Consider the following 17572-nt stretch of genomic DNA (forward strand, 5'->3'; position numbering starts at 1 on the left):
GTTTTACAAAGAGATACAAAAATGTATGCTAGCAAAACTATTTTAATACATTTTGTCCTTCCAAACGTGAGTTTTCACGTTTTTAAACAAATTCTAAACAATTTATGAAAAAATTAGTTTGGTAGCACAGATTTAAAACTCTTCAAAAAGTTAAGCCCAGAGAAATCTCTGGGCTAAACAACTAAGCCCAAGGGGCTAAGGTGTTGTTGTATTTAACATGTAAATTGCTTAGCCCAGACTGCGTTTTTTTTGTCAAGTTAAGACCGGTTGTAATAAAAAACACACCTATTGTTTAGTAGATTGTTTAAAACCAAAAATTAATTTTTTTTCTAACTAAACAATAAACGAGCAAGATCCGCTGATAGTTTTAAAAATATAATGCACACAATGTGGGGTTTAATCCACCATTGTCAATTGTACCCCTTATAAAGTCAAATGTGCCCCGGTCCCGGGGCACTTTTGACAAAATGACTTTTTTTAGAAAACATTATTTTTTTAAATGTTGTAATGTTGTAAAACAAAAAAATTTACTGTTAGTATAATCTTGAATAGTCAATTAATCAAATACAAAAGAAAACATTGAAAAACATTAACAGTTTTCGAAAATACAGACCTTTAAAAATTAAGTGTCAAATGTACCCCCTTCTCCCCTACCTACTTCTTTTTTTTTATTTTTTTCAATTTATACATGTACCCATTGCTTGGTCTGTTTTTTATTTGCCTTCCAAAAAAAATAAACAATTTATTTTTATAAAAATCAATTATAATACCTGTTAAATAAATTCAAAAAGTATATACCATTTCATGAAATCTAATTAATTTCAACATAAAACATGCAAAAATTCGCAAAACAAACAAATATATTTTGTCGTCCGCTACTACGGAGACAACCTTCTTCATGAGAGGACAAAAAATAATGAAAAAACTGCAGTTCCAAAAGAAAAAAAAACACACCTGTCAAATTCGATGTTAGACAATCGTGTTCAGACAAAAACGAAGACACGGTTGTCTAACATTGAATCATAACAAGAAATGGTGAGCCTCCACAAGACATTTCTTGTTAAGACACGTCAACATGACAAAAATTATCACCTGTGGAGGCGGCCTGTAATGATTTTTTTTTTAATGTATGATCACTTCCATATTTTATGGAAAAGAACAAAAAAAAAAACTTCACTCCCAAAATTATAATGAAGTGGTAACATTTATAGAGTTTCCTTTCCATTTCATATCGTTTCAAATGTCAAAATAAACCTGTCTGATATTTTTTGTTCCACTTTTTTCTATTACTTTTTTTTTCATTTCCATTCGCCTCCGCTTCAACGAAACGAACAAGTCTGCTGACCGCAGTTGGTTGAAAATTCTCCAGACGTGCGCCGGTCTGTCGCGGTCGCCTCCATTCATTATATTGTTTACAATATATTTATCTATTATTTCTTCAGTTTTTTTCTTTATTCTCCAGTTTAAATAAATAATTTACTATCCTTTATTGAATCTTGTTGATATAATAAACATACACCATTGTCAATATGATGAACACATCAAAGTTCATTGATTCGTCTTTATTTTTTAATAAAATATTTATTGTAAGTGTGTTTTTCAATTTATTCATTTAAAAAGTAGTGCCTTTGGGATAAAAAAGTCAATAAATTCAATTAAACCACAGCGAGAGAGAGATAAGAAAAGTATAATCATTGCGCTACCAACAAAATCAATGAAATAAAAAATAAAAACAAAAAAAAAAATTAACTCGTTTTACCTCCTCCGACAGAGTAGAAATATCGTAGAAAACATAGTTCACACACAAGAGTAGGTACCACTCAACAAAGTACACATTAAAATATAATAGTTTCCAAGTTATACAACTTGAAAGTATAAAAAGAATGGCGGTGGTTTTGAGAACTTTGTCAAATGGCAAAACCCATTACCGGCAACGAAATAAAGTTCTGCAAACTGTTTTACTCGTCTGCTTGTCAGCGCTGCTGGTGGGTGGAGACGATTCACCTGCGACAGCCGTTCCAAGTATGCAGCAGCAGCAAAGTAGTCTGGCGGCGGCGGCGGCGGTGCCGTCTGCCAAACCTCTTGTCGGTTCTATATTGGACTTTAGCCCCAATTGCTCTAGCGTAACGCACATCTTTGAAGGTCGTGGGATTCCTCTGGCGGATATACCACAAAAGCCAAGCAATGGTAAGTTTTTTCTTTTTTTTTTTCTTGTCTACCTTGTTTTGTTTCTTTCCTTAATGACTTAGCAATGGTGTCGAGTTACAATTTTCTCACAAAGAACTCTTTTTTGTCTGAGTTTGTTTTTTTTATTACTTCCGATATTAAAAAAGAGAATGATAAGATGAACATAAATTCAAAAAAAGGATATGATAGTAAACCTTGCTTATTGCCAAAAAAATAATATAACAGATGAACCAACAAACTACACAGAAAATAAAATGCACGACTGAGGTCGCACGTATTTGCTCTTATGGTAAAAGTAACTATTATGCTAAAACATTTTACCGAAAAAAAAAAAATAGAGAAAATTTAAATTTTGTTATTTTTAACGAATTTCATTAGTGAAAAAAAATTAGTAATGGGAACTATCGAATAAAAACTACAACTATCGATAGTTGTAAAATATTCATTTATTCGCTAGTTTTAAATCATTCATTCATTTAGTTACTATTTTCGTTCATATTGTTTTTTATTCGATAGTTTTTTTATTGGATAGTTTTTTCTTTCAAATAGTTTTTTTTATTATCGAATACAATCGAGTTTTTTTATACGATAGTTTTTTAATTCAAATAGTATTTTTAATACGATAGTTTCTCATTCGAATAGTTTTCTTAAGCGACAGTTTTTCCATTCGAATTGTTTTCTTAAACAATAGTTTTTTATTAGATAATTTATTCGATAGTTTTATTCGATAGTTTTTATTCGAATAAATAAATGAATGAATGAACTATTCGATAGTTCAAATCATTCAGTTACTAACTATCGATAGTTCAAATCATTCGATAGCTCCCATCACTAAAAAAAAATCTGTTTTTTTAACTGACTAAACAGCGCTTTAAATGATCTTTTACACAAAACCAAGTATGCCAGTTATTTCTTGAATAAAAGGAATTTTTAGAAAAAAAAAATCAAAAATCGTTAGAGCCGTTTTATTTTTTTTAATTTTCTAACATTTTTCAAAAAAAAACTTTAAATTATTTTTTAAAAATCCAAAAATGTGTTTTTTTTTTAAATTTTTAAATAACATATATTTTAACGATTTTGTCTAAAAATTTTCGTTGCAATCTGGATTGTCGTGTACGAGATATTCATAATTAAAAAAAAAAAAAAAAAAAACGTTCCATGACAGGTACCGTTAAAAACGGTACAAAAAATATTTTTTTTATTTCAAAAGTTGGCTCTTATGTGTAGGTACTACTACACACACAAATTTTAACCAAAATCGTTAGAGCCGTTTTTGAAATAAATCAATTTTTCTATTTCCGTTATATGACAGGTACCGTTAGTTTTGGTCCTAAAAAAAAATTCAATTTGTCCTCTTGGGAATCATCCAAAACTGATAACTACCAAGTTTGAAGAAAATCGCACTAGTAGTTTAGGCTCTAGCTTGAGGTACTTACAGGCAGGCAGAATTACGGGACCCACTTTTTTGGCATTCTTTATCATCGTAATGTCATGCAAAAAATTGTTATCTTGAGTTCGATTTTTTTCCGAATCCTAAACTTGCCCTATAGTACCTATATCGCAAGTAAAAATAAAGAACCATCATCATCCCCCCTTTTGAGCACATGCAGCATTCCCAATTGCCATCCCATAAATTTGCCACCACCAAAGAAATAAAGTGAGTAAAAAAGGACTAGCAAGACGAAAAGAATTTTCATAAAAATGCCGTACTTCCACTCTAAATCTTTGCCCCTCAACCACCACTTCTATCTGCTGCCTCTTGCCAAAGCCAGACGAGAGAGACGATTCAGTTCGAGTCGAGCCGAGCCAAACTGAACTGAACTGAACTGAACCCCAATCCCCCAGAAAAAGAAGAAAATCTTTTGCTTCTTGGATTTCATTTTACCTTGCTTGTTGTCTCTTGCCCCGACCCCGACCAACCGATTTCTTTGTGCCACTCCATCTCCATTTTACTACAACAGGCAGGGTAAAGGCGTAGGTATAAGTTAAAAAGGACGTAAAAGCGAGAAGGAATGATATGGAGCAAGAAGGGTAAACACCTCGTCGCTTTACGTAGTCGTCGTCGTTGTCGTCGTTAACTCTTAACTCAACTAAACTAAACTCATCCACTTTTAAAATTGCGCCTACCTTTCACAGTTTTACTAAAATATGAAGCATTGGCTTTGATTTTTTTGTTTTTTAGCAAATGTATATACTCTTACTAAGTAGTTACGTAGTTGTGCGCTGTTCCGCGCTGTCTTCTCGACATTCTTTCTCCTCTTCTTCACTTTACAAGCCATGCAAGTCATGGACTTGGACGTGGACCTGGATCTGGACAGTGGATATGGAGTGTGGTGGAGATTTTAGTAGTTTTTTTTTTGCTTTATTTAGTTTGCTGCACTGTCGCTTGGTGCTTCTTTTTACTACCTGACTGTAGAGAGTCGGCTTGCCCACACATATCCTATCCCAATTCATACAACGACAACGACCATAACGACGACGATGATGATGGTGACGGCCACGCTCGGTCGAGGAGAACTGAGAGGATAGAGTACAGACATCCTTAGACGATAGGAATGCAATGATATAATGTGGTGCTGGTGCTTGTGTTGCACTGCAATCGGTGGTGGACTGCGTTGCGTGGACAATTTAATTGTGTTGGTTGGTTTGGTTTGGTGGATAGGTAACCAAACCACCATCACCATCGACCAACCGACCGGATTGCTCAACTCAAGTTATCTACCTGTTCTTCTACTGATGAATGAAGACGGAGCCAAAGATAGGGTTCCGCTGATCAGAATCGATTGCTTTATCGTTGCATTTTTATTTTTTTTTTTATGTGTGAACTTTTATACAACACACAAGCGAATGACGAGAAAAAAATAAAAACCATGATATAGTACCAAATGGAGGTGGATAGAATGTTAGAATCTTAGCACTTGCAGAAATGGTCTTTCTCACGCCATTTTGCGTAAGCTATAATTATAATCATTTTGATACCACACCACTGCGTGTGATGGTGGTAAACATTTTATACTTGCATTATTGTTTGATTGGCAGTTAATTTAGGATTCGTTGTTAGTTATTATTAGTTAACGGAAAAGTGTAGTCATTAGAAGTTATTGGTCGTTTTGTTTTGGTATCCTCTTGTGCCAGTATAAAAAAAAATGAAACGTGATAAAATTTAACAAAAGTTAAGTTTTTACTGAAAAAAGAGAAAAATATGTAAAAATATTAGTTTTGATAAAGAACCTATCCTAGACAAGGTTACTGAACGATTTAACCCAAAATTAATTGATCCCGCAAAAATGAATTTGACTCCAGTTTACTCAAGAAGCATTTTTTCAGGAGAAAATCAACAAAAAAAATATCTTCAGTTTATCTCGTGTTAATTCATCAAAGAAGAATGGGTTATGTCCCATCAGTGTAACACGCAGTGACTTACGTCACTAAAAAAAAGATCTCCATGAGTGTATTCATTTTTTGTTTAGGCATAAGTCTTGTGAGCTTATCTCAATCTCCGGTATTAATGAGAACTATTTGCCTCTTTTGGAATTTTGTCTTTCATCGGAATATTTCTGTTTCAACGGACGGATGTTTCAAAAAGATGGCTTTGCTATGGTTTTGCCATTGGCTCCTTTGATTGCAGATATGTGAAAGGCTATACCAAAAAGCAAAGATCGTAAAAGCCATTTTTGTCACAGAGAAATAAACACAGTCAACTCGATCAAAATACTTTTCCTGTCATATGTAAAGGGTGGAACAGAGTGGGAAAATCTTAAAGAAATCTGGTGTAAAATACTTATTTCTACCACCTTAAAAGGTGATTATTTATTTGCAGTCCATTTCCTCTCCAAACAGCCGGAGTATTAATCATGTCGGTTAAACTCGGAGGAGCATTGCAACACGTCTGAAAGAGCATATCAGCGCTGGCTGTAAGGAAAAAACAAAGAGAAAAGTCTGCCATAGAACAAAAAGCCTGAAACAAAACCGGAAACCGCACTTAAACTTGCGTAGTCAAAATTGCATCTACCAGCTTGCTGGCGAAACTTTCGCTCCAAATTCGAATAGTGAACTCACTTAATATTTCTATATTTAATTCGAATAATCCAAAAACTATAAATGTTATATCATTAATTATAATTATGTCCTTTAAGTTTTTGAAGTTCAAAATCTTTTTAATAGCTAATATCTTATTTTCACTAGGGCCCAAAGGAGATATGTAATTTCACAAATTAGCTCATTTGGCCGAAATTTCATATCAAAATTTTGAAAAATATCTTTGAAATTCCTAAAAATATAAAATATTCTGGTATAAGGAGAATATTTTTAAGAAAGTTGGCCACCTAGGTTTCTATAGATTTATTTAATACCACAGGTGTTTAAAATTTTTCATAAAATACTTTTTTTACATTTTGCATCAAAAAACAGATTTCAAAATTTTTTTTACGAAAATGTGCAATAGCTATAAAATTTTTAAAGTGTTTATGTACTCATCCAATTATTGTAGAAAATTATAAAAAAAAGAAATAAATAAAATTCATTCATTCGTGGTTGTAGTGAACGAAAACATAAGATGATAAAATTTAAAATACACTGAACGAAAAAAAGTCCATATTTTATGAACTGGTTGCGATAGAACTTTTTTCTATCTGTTTTTAGGACAATCATAAGTGTAGCTATAAGCCGTTTTAGGGTTGTCCATTCTCTATTGCACACCCTGTATATTTTTAGACATATTCTAAACAAAAATTCCCAGGGAAATGGTTTCGGGAGAAGGGCCCCAATCGGAAAAATGGCGAAAATTTCCATTTTTTTTTTTGGTTTCCCCATATTCTTAACAGTTGAGGAACGAAATTCAAGCTAAAAAAATAATGAAATTTCAGGAACTTTTCAGTTAGGAGTTTTTTTTTCAGGAATAGGATTATGACGATTACAACTAAACTTCAACTTTTTGAATCGTTATACCTAAGAAACGGTGGGTCTTAGGAAAAAAAGTGTCATGACACTTTTTATATATAATAATCTGGTCTACAATTCTTGCATTGAAAATTTTTTGATAAGACTTACCGTTTTGCTGAAAATCGTGAAAAACCAGTTTTTGTGACCTTTTGACCCCTATAACTCTTAACGCGGACACGATATCAATGTCGATTTTTCACATCTTCATAACAACGCCGTAACGAAGGTCTATACCAAAATCGAGCCCAGTAGGAATTTTTCCGCAGATTGGGTTAAAAAATGTCTAAAATTACTGGGCTATAAAACAACGAAAAGTAAACAAACTTTTAAGCTGACAATAAATTTAGGAAAAAATTGTTTTTTTTTTTATTTTTTAATACCCTAACCGGCTTATATGCTGTCAATGTCTTCATAAAGTTAATTTATGGAAAGGTAGAGATACTTTTGTTGAGATCAATTTCCAATTTTGTTTAAACATAAGGCGTTCCACAAGTGGCAGTCGTCATTGTGGGTGTGTATGAATGACATTAATTTACAAACACACTACATCCGAAATCCAACAAGATCTAAAATGTAGAAAACAAACAAAAGGAAATAAAAAGAGTGAGAGTGAGAGAGAAACAAATTATGTATGAATATTTAGAAGGTTTTTTTGTTTTGTAAATTTATTTATCGCTCCAAAATCTATGAATATAACCCAATTACTTTGCTTCTGTTGATCTCAAAATGTAATATCTTAACACCCACTTGACATCTGTATTTAACAATCTAGACTTACTGTTGTGTGTTTATATTGAAATAATAATCTTACGAAATAATAGACAGACTATACCTATATATTTCCTTCCTAATCCAAAAATCCATTTAAACTATCTTTTGTCGGTGAATCAAAAATATGTTTAAATCTATTCATCTGCGGCTCACGCCTCACCATCATCAGACGGCAAGCTAAAGTGAGTTTGAATATTTTTGAATTGCTGATAAGCGTGTGGGTTATCTCTTTGCATACTTACCAAATATTTAATTATTTTGAGAAAAGAAATAGTATAATGTTGTTGTTAAGACACGACCCGACCGCGACACGGCTTGATATAAGTTTTTGTTTATTTAGTGGCTTACTTTTTTTCGTAAGTAGATGTCGTAAATTGGTTTTTCTTGACGCGATAAGTAAGGTCAAATAACCAATTGATCCTAAACGAATGCATATACTCTTCAAATCTATGAATAAGCGCCACTTTGAATGACCTCCCTAAATATAATTAGGTACTATAAAAAACGATTGACCTCAATAAAATCAACAATTAATCACTTTAACTTAAGGGGATGTTTTAAATTGTTTGCATTTGTAAAAAAAGAGGTAACTGCGCCGCACATGCGAAATAAAGCCGTTCATTAAAAAATTTCAGCTTGGTCGAGTTTTTTAGTTAAAGTTGTTGTTATGTTAACTGATTTTGTTCCCAATTTCTCTTAAAGACTGCAATATTCCGAATGGTCGGTTCGGTCGTCCTCGTCGTATGACCAGTTTTTTTTTTTTTTGTATGTGGGAAGAGAAGAAGTGAGGTGAGAAAAAGGTAAACTTATTTTCCTCTCAGGTATTTGGAGTGTTTTTATTTATTTTTTGTTTTTTTTTTTTCTTAAAAGGAACACAAGAGGAGAACCAACAAAAAAAAGAAAGAAAACAAGTGAAATCAAAATCAAGTAAAAAGTGGCGATAAAGAAATCTAAAAAGGAAGCCGCCATATCGTTGCGGCACAGTCAAGTCGTTAGGATCACACGAAAATCTTCTCAGTCTTGATTTGGTAAATTGCGCGCATACTATTGATGAGATGCGTATCTTTTACCTGGATTCTTTCTCTTCTACTTCTTCTTTTTCCATCATCATCATTGCCAGGCCACCTTCCTGTGTGTGTGTGTTTGATTTTTTTGATAATAATTTTGTGGATGAATCTCCATTTTCTTTCTTTTTGATGTAGACAAACAAAAAAAAAAAACGATCCCAAGTCCTCATCTCATCCACACAAATTAAAATTACACGTATTTGGGCATTCAACTTGATCTTCGAGTGTGGGATTTCCTGAATGAACTTCGATAAATACCACACCACCAACGAGAAATTTCTTAATTTCTTCGAAAGAGGTTCCTCCATTCTGTCTCTCATTCTGGATCTGAATCTAAAGGTTGAAAAAAAAAGAAAACAGGTATTGGATGATGATAGGAGAAGAGAGGATACAAAAGTATCGAATGCGCCTCAACGAACGTACACTTAAGTGGCAACTACATTCTTTGTGAGAAATCATTTAAAGGATTAAACATTCCACAGCTCAATACACACAATATGTTATAACGTTAGCTAATTCCCTTTTTCCCAGTCCCTGCTGTACACAAATGCTGTTTTTTTTTTTTTGTTCTCAATGATTGAGAGATTCCTCAATATTATTTTATTGTTATTATTCGCATTGTGTTTGTTGCTTTTTCCTATTTTTTTTTTTTTTTTTGTTTCTCTTTGTTGTTTGAGATTCTTTTGTTTGTTATATTTTCCTTATTTTTTTTTTTAGTGTTGTGTGTTCTTTGGTTTTGGGATCGGGATTGGGACAACAGGACACAACACACAACAGCATGGCAGCCGGAAATGCACCGAAATAGAGAAGAGTGTAGGATGAGGATGAAAGGATAGCAATAGCAATCGAAAGGAGAAACTATTTAGAGTGCTGAACTGGAAAAAGAGGGATCTAGTTCGGGATTTGTATTTCTGTAGGCGGTGTTAAAAATGTAATAATAGCCCACACAAATGATATGTGCGACAGCCTACTTAGGGATTTGCAACAAAGGAGTTTCCACTTGATTAGTTGAGAGCGTTAAATGAACGAAGGGATGTTGTTTCCAACCGACCGACCGACAGCCAGCTTATGATTTCTAAATCAACTCGATTAGTCATATTGAATGAACAGTAATTGTTCCACAACAGAATAATGAAGTGCACAAGAATATTTACCTGTCTATTCTCAACTCTATATATATTATATTGAACGAACCAATTTAGACCCTTTAGGTAAATGAGTGCGCTTAGGAAACAATGAACTAATTCCATATGATGCACACGGTTGACATAACCACTTTTGAAGTGGGAAATATTTTGTGATTGTTAACTGCAACATCATCATAGAATTTCATTCAAGACCACACAAGTTTAAGTGGTTCAATGGCATACAAAAAAAAAAGAGAGAAACAGATAACAGATAAAAGGGAGGTAAGTGGAAAATGATTTCAATTTTCACCACAGCTGGCCATCCCGACGACCTACGGACGGCTTGATGCAACTGAAACCATAACGTCTTAAGTAACCTATTGTGAGACAAGAGCCAGAAAAAAAAAACATCAAATGCATACGAATGAATTCTGATATCACAAGACAACAATAGACGGCCTACTACCAGGTCCTTTGTTCCATGAATCAGAAGGTACATTTCTTTCTATACCTCATGTTGTTTTAATATTCATGTTTTTTCAAGCACGAAATAGGGACAGGGAGTTATTATAATCAGGAAATTTGAATTTGTAAAAAAAAGATGTCTTATAGTTATGGTCTTTCAATTTGAATTACCTACTGAATCGTGCTTTGGGTTTAAGAAAAAGCCTTAAATAGTTTTGCTATAAAAGTTTATTTAACGAATGACCGTCCCACCTCAACAAACAGCAGGTTGACAGTTGAGTACCACTGACACTTTCTGTTTTGCTTTGTGAATTTTAATATAACATCAACGACTATGACGACGACGACGGGACAGAAAGTTAAATGGTAAAGGTAAATGGTAGATAACTCAAAATGAGCGCCATTTAAATCAACTACTACTGAAGCTGGATCTGTTTATATATGAACATGAACAGGAAATGGAAAAAAGTAAAACATTTCAATTTAAAACTTAAAATCCTTTTTTTTAGAAAAGAGAAAAAAAATTATCTTAGATTGACACATCCAGCATGGAAATTATAACCGGAAATTTCTTCTTTTAGTGCAGTTTCTCTCTGAGTTAAATCATAGGGTCCTTTGTGTGAAAGGTAAAAAAAAAAAGTAAAACAGTTTCAAGTACACACATGCATTTAAACAAACATTTATATGGTACATGCTAGGTCTTGTTGGAGATTCATTCATTCATCCATGCCATGTATTTTTTTTTTTTTTAAATTGGTGACATCCTCTAGAACGTAGAACACATTCATTTACATTAAATGTGATGGTTTTTCTCAAAAGGGTTTTCTTTTTTTGTTGTTTATTTTGAAATCAAGTAAAGACTAGTTCTTACCACTAAAACATATTAAGAATATTATGAAAAATAATTAAGGGCTCAAAATTAATTGTTTCAAACATTTTTTACGGAAATAGAAAAATAGAAAATTACTGTAATTAAGTTTCATTCAGACAAATAATCAAAAACAAAATAAAAGAAACCTCTGGAATGTATTTCTTGAATGCATTCTTGTATAGACATAAAGGGTTAAGTTGTTGTTGTATACCTAAAGACTGAACAAAGATTCAAGATACTTTATTCGGAGCAAATGACTCACATACACCTACAAAATATATATATCAACTCTCTGTCTACGTCTTAAGTTTTGTCTCAAGTGATGCTCCAAGAAGTAGTGCCATCCGGGAGTAAACGTTGAGTATGATTAAAAAAAAAATCACTCGCTCTTTGAAAAAGTTTAAAAGACCAACTTACATAATGTACCTATTCATTAGGAATGTCCATAGTACAACGAGAATTAATGATGTTGATGTCAAATTCTAAAAGCTGGGCATTTGTTAATAAAATAGATTTTGTATGATTTGTTTTAGAATTTCACTTCAAAAATTAGGTTTATTATGCCCCGAAATTTAGTTGAAGGCGATTTCCTCTTACAGCTTGGCCTCCAAGTTTGATTCCCATCCCAAAGTTTAGGACTTTTCGTTAATTAGGATAACATGCTAAAAATACCATCTCTCTAAAAATAGAACAGTTGGTATTGCCAAAGGAGAGATCCGGAGAACCGGACCGGATATAATACAACGTTCCAATACGACCGCGAAGTAACAAGAAATGTAGGCAAATGCAAAAACATCAGCACTCTGTTGGGCTCAGAAATAGATCAAAACAAATTCGGGAAACTTGCAGCCAATTTCTGAGGGCAATCCGGCGAACCCCACAGGCAGAAGATTAGTGTGAAGCAGATACTTGGGAAAGTTTTTATCACCTCAACATCGAGGTCATAATAGCGTCGAATTAAAGAAGATCGTAGTTATTGGTAGCTTTCAAGGAATTTGTTTTTCTGGACGCTGCTGAACACTCGCCATATTACAAAATTGAGGATAGAAATTAAGGACATTTGGAATTAATAAGCATTGACGCTTCGGTCGCTAAGCCTTCAAGGTCAGTATAGACTAGAGGATATACGAAACAGAGAGAGTGATGATATAAATAGTCAGATTGAAGGCCCTCTTCAACAACTTGAGTTCCTTTGGATGTAGTTGGCTCGACATGTAAGTTTTTTTAAGTGTTTGTAACGATTCAGTCGACTGCATTAAAAATAATAATATTAAATACTGCAAACAACTTTTTAACTGCAGCGAATAGCTTAGGTTATACTAACAAAGTCTTGAATATTCCATATGAACATATGAATTTTTGTACATATACATTGCAAATAAATTATATTTTTATCTTGATGTTTAGCTAAATGTGAATCTGTAAAGTTTAAGAGGCAACATAAGCTTGAAGACATAAAATCCATTGTTTAACGAATTGCTACATTAAATAGAGATACTCCTCTGGGTTTGCATTCCTCACATAGTCGATTGTTAACATGCCGTGCATTTGCAATTATTTGTATCAACAAAAATTGTGTTGCTGCGTATTTGTATTTATTCAGTCTCTTATCGCATGCCATTGCCATGAAGTGCATACTAGAGAATGTACAACACAGGTAGATAGAATAATTTTTTTGCATTTTGCTTCTTTTTTTTTTTTTTTGTTTTTTGCAAAAGCATGAATACACATGTATATGGATGGAGATGGAGAGATGGATGTAGGTATCTATGCTTATGCGATATGCGTAGATGTAAATGTTGGATTATGAAGGATGTCGAATCGCTTTGAAAAGCATCCTTGTGCGTCGTTATTCGTTATACCTGCATAACCATTCTCATAATTATCATTTCATTCTTTTTATCTTTCTGTGTAAAAATGTTGTCGTCTCTGATATTATGTTGCCTGTAAGCTGAGCTAAGCTGATATACTACTTTTTACCTTAGTCATCGTTGATGGTTTGGCGCTGTGAACAAAGCAAACATGCTGTTGTCACATCTTCGTGTTCTTCTTCTTCCTCAGTGTCATTGCATTAATACGAGTGTAGGTGCAAGTTCAATTTATGCCGCCTTTTACTAGATAGACACAACTGTGTAAAAAATTTTTTTTTTTGTTTTTAGATAATTATAGCTTAAGAATTTTTAATTAAAACAAACCTTGGCGCCAGAGCGGTTAGGGCCTAGTAGTTGCTGACAAGTATTGCATAACTCAAAAGTTCGAACAAACTTCTAGGTTTCTGATCATTTAGTCTCCCGGGGAGTTTTTGGTTGGCATGTATTTCTTCATCACAAGTTGGTCGTATACAATACCAGGCTAACTTAATTGCTGTAGGTGAGAATGTGTATACTATACTGTACAAACGGTTCCTAATTTGTTCAGTATCAGATCCGTGTTGTAGATATTGAAAAGCTTAGGTCCAAGCTCGAAGCTTTGATTTTGGTTTATCTTCTTCGGCATAGAAACATGGTTTTGTGAATTCTAAGCTGAGAGCGAATAACATATTCAGGCAGTTATACAAAATTATTATCGTGGGCGGTACATGGTTACAAGGCCAGTTTTGTCTTCAAATCATTTGCGGAAATCATAATTTTTACTTAACCGTTAGCGTTTTTGTTGAGACACTAGGGGCATGTCCCTGTTCCGAAGCTTACTACTCCAATTTTATAAGTTCAGCTATATCGACGACTTTAAACATTAATAAGTGCGGCCTTTTCTCGAATAAATTGTTTGAACATTTTCAATACCATAACAAGTATGTCCCTACTTTCGACTCAACTACTGATTTTTAAGATCGCTGATGTAGCTGAAGTAGTTGATGTAGTGAGCTCTGAAATAGAATCTAGAACTTCAACCGAGTGCAAACAGATTTCAAAACCGGATTGATACATATTGATTTAACATTTAAAAAAAAGTGCACATGACTGTATATCTTCTAGTCTTGGCTCGGCATATATTTCTTTCTGCATCCATTGAATTGTCTGATGTGCAGAAGGGGAACGGGAACACAGCAGCTACTTGAGGTTCTTTTTCATCGTCAAAAAAAAAATACTATACTATACAGTATATGTTATGTTGTATTTTGTGTCCTTTACATTTAATGCTGCAGGGCACACACACCTTTTGCCCAAGCATGTGGAAAAGGTAAAATATAAAAAAGAGAAGAGTGCTGCTTTGTACTTTTTTTTATTTATTTTTTTTTTTTAAGATTAGAGGAAACGTATACACACTTACTCATATCAAGTATTTTGTCTTCAATTTTTTATTCTTTTTCGTTCCGTTTTCCACTGAAGTAGGTAAATAGTTATGCATTTTTGTATATTTGTTTGAAAAAAAAAAAATATACACATCTTCTGATGATGAGGTGCTTGCCGAAGGTTAAAGATGTACTTTTTTTTCTCAGACCAGGTCACATAAAAGCTATATGCAACTGTCCATTCATCAAATATTCTGTTTACCTTAGTACATATTTCTGTTCTGTTTCTTTTAAAAATAAAAAGACAAGTTCCGCGTTTATATGAATGTGGTTTTGATGTTTGATACAATTTTTATATATATCCTAGCAACGAACGTTAAGAGAAGATTATTTTCCCGGTGAATTATGAAATTTTGTATATCTACTATAGTATAATTAAAACGTTAAAGTCACAACTCACAAACCGACTTGGGAAAATGTAGTTCATTATTCTATAAAGCCTTACAGAAGCTTACAATAACTTCTTTAAAAATTTGTAGAAGTTATTTGGATATAGATTATTTTAGACAAAAGATTATGCAACGTCTAGTGGGACGCAAAAGTGAACAAGAAAAGCAATTGGATTCTGAGAGCTAACAAATTGAATAGTCAATATATGGTGCAAAAATAGTTATGGGTTCATTTCAAGGTTTTAAAATTCAACTTCATCGTTAAAAATCGGATCATAGTTGAGAATCAGAAAAAAAGAGGGTCAGAATTCAGAAATCCAAAAAACAAAATAATTATATAAGTCTTATACAATACAGCACAATGTAAGAATTTTTGTTTTTAACTTAACTGTGCATAAATGGTTAATTTATTGGGAGTTGCTCTGAGCAAAAGCAATTTTTTTTTAGCAAATCAAGTTTCTATTTGAAATTTTCATGATTTACTTTTTGCGTTACTGTTGTAATCGAGTTGATATTTAAGTTTTTTTTTGAAAAACACAACATAATTCAATCATATAAAATCTTATTAATATACACGTAAAAGATCCTATTAATTGTTTTTAGTGGTGGGATGGTTCTCGATATATCAATATAGCAATCACTACAAAACTTAACATTCAAAACGACGGTGTTTAATAACCATAGAAGCTTTTGTAGTTTTTTTTACAAGCTTGCATTCCATCGAAGATACTCAATAGAGTTGAAGGAAACTCCGGTCAGAAGTGGAGACAACATTTTCCAAGCTCGAGACTTGAGACCGTCCAACAGGATTAAGAAAAGACCAAATTTTGTTCGGTTCTTAATATGTTTCCTTTTTTATATATCAAAATTATGGATAGATAACTCTTTGCCTCCGGGTACAAAGGGGTTAAGTCATAATTGATAGTTTGCCTAAAAATGTGAAGTTGAGCTAATCGATGAACTTTTGAGCATTGATCCTCTTATTTTTATAGAAAAGAGTTGTTCTAAATTAATATTAATACCAAATAAAAAAGAAAAAAGAGGTTATTCTTATTTCATCGAAACCTGGAAAGTGCATTTTTGTGACTTAACCCCTTTGTACCCGGCGGCAAAGAACTGTGAAAAGTGATTTGATAACAGTATTAGGTTTATAATAAATTGTTTATATTACCATACAGCTTCATACTGCTTTCTGCAACTATCATTTTGTTTTTTTTGTCCACAATAAGGGCTTTCTAAAATAACAAAGTTTTTTTCACGTTGCGGAAATACCTAGTCGTACTCGACAAAAAATATTCATTTAAAAAAACCTCCAGCAATATTTTGGTTTATTATAACCCAGTTCAAGTACCTACCCAGACGCGGTACTTTTGTATCGTTTGCATACTATACACATTTGAATGAAAATTCGCTAACCCTTACTGTGTTTTAAGTGGCATAAATAATTGTTGTTGTTTTCTGCGCGATGATAGAAGGGTCAACATCCAATCAAGCCACACACATTTCACCATACAAAAATAAGTCTGATACGGTTTCGTTATGAAAATTGATTATGCTTAAGTGTTTTCCGATCGTTTTTTTATTTTTTTTTTACTGAGTCATCAATATCAATATTACTACACACTGACAGATGATATCTACTGCCAACCAACAACCCTTTGATATAGAGTCATTGTGTGCTGTTTTGTTTTGTAGAAAAATTAAATAATGATGCTTCCAATCAATTCAATCGCTACTGTGTTATTATTTTTTTCGAGACGAATGCATTTTTTTTTTTTTGTAAATATGTATAACCATAATACAGTGGAGTTGAAACTATTGCAAAATAGTTGAAAATGCAGATATTCATTACTTAAACGGTTAGGAATATGACCCAAAATCCCTTGACAGCCAAGATATCAAGCAGGAACATGACTGACAATACTTAGAAAGACTTAGAAAGAGCAGAAGCTCCGGCGTATGTTGAATAAGAGGATTCACAAGAGCTCAAGTTTACCAAACACTAACAAAAACCAGGCATCAGCTTAACAATTAAAGTAGTAAACTTAAACATCAGCGAACTAACAAGCCATAACATTTCTTGTTAACTTTATTTGTATGGGGCTATTTTTGTTCAGAAAAATCACAGTGGAAAAAATTTAAGTTATGCAGTGTTTTGTTTGTCGATTGAATACAGTATTCTATGATTTTGTTATCAGGCGCGGTTGATGTGATAATTCGATAGTGATACAATTTCCACTATTTTAAATTTATTTGCCCCACTGTACAATAAAAGATATCGTCACTCACTCAAACTGCGTGTGTTCTATGCTATCCCAAGTGGACTTTAAGTAGTGTTAAGTAACACTTCAGAAGATTTTAATTGATTGATGGCTCTACTTGAATTGCTGTTGCAGTGTCTATGTGTGAGGAATTTTATTCGATACATACCTAACGCAATCCATGCTTGAAATTGTCTTCCA

At 33.0% G+C, this 17572-nt stretch overlaps 1 protein-coding gene across 2 annotated transcripts in view; it reads left to right on the forward strand.

The window, feature by feature from the left end:
- Window positions 1–1395: 1395 nt before the first annotated feature.
- The window catches only part of LOC129919774 (glypican-4), a 36066-nt gene continuing 19889 nt past the window's right edge, over window positions 1396–17572 (forward strand). For both annotated transcript variants that reach the window (XM_056000811.1, XM_056000812.1), the window contains exon 1: window positions 1396–2187. In XM_056000811.1, the coding sequence (XP_055856786.1) occupies window positions 1884–2187 (304 nt within the window). In that variant the 5' untranslated portion in view covers window positions 1396–1883. The remainder of the gene's footprint in view (window positions 2188–17572) is intronic.

Source organism: Episyrphus balteatus, chromosome 4, assembly GCF_945859705.1.
Source record: "Episyrphus balteatus chromosome 4, idEpiBalt1.1, whole genome shotgun sequence".
NCBI classification, from domain to species: domain Eukaryota; kingdom Metazoa; phylum Arthropoda; class Insecta; order Diptera; family Syrphidae; genus Episyrphus; species Episyrphus balteatus.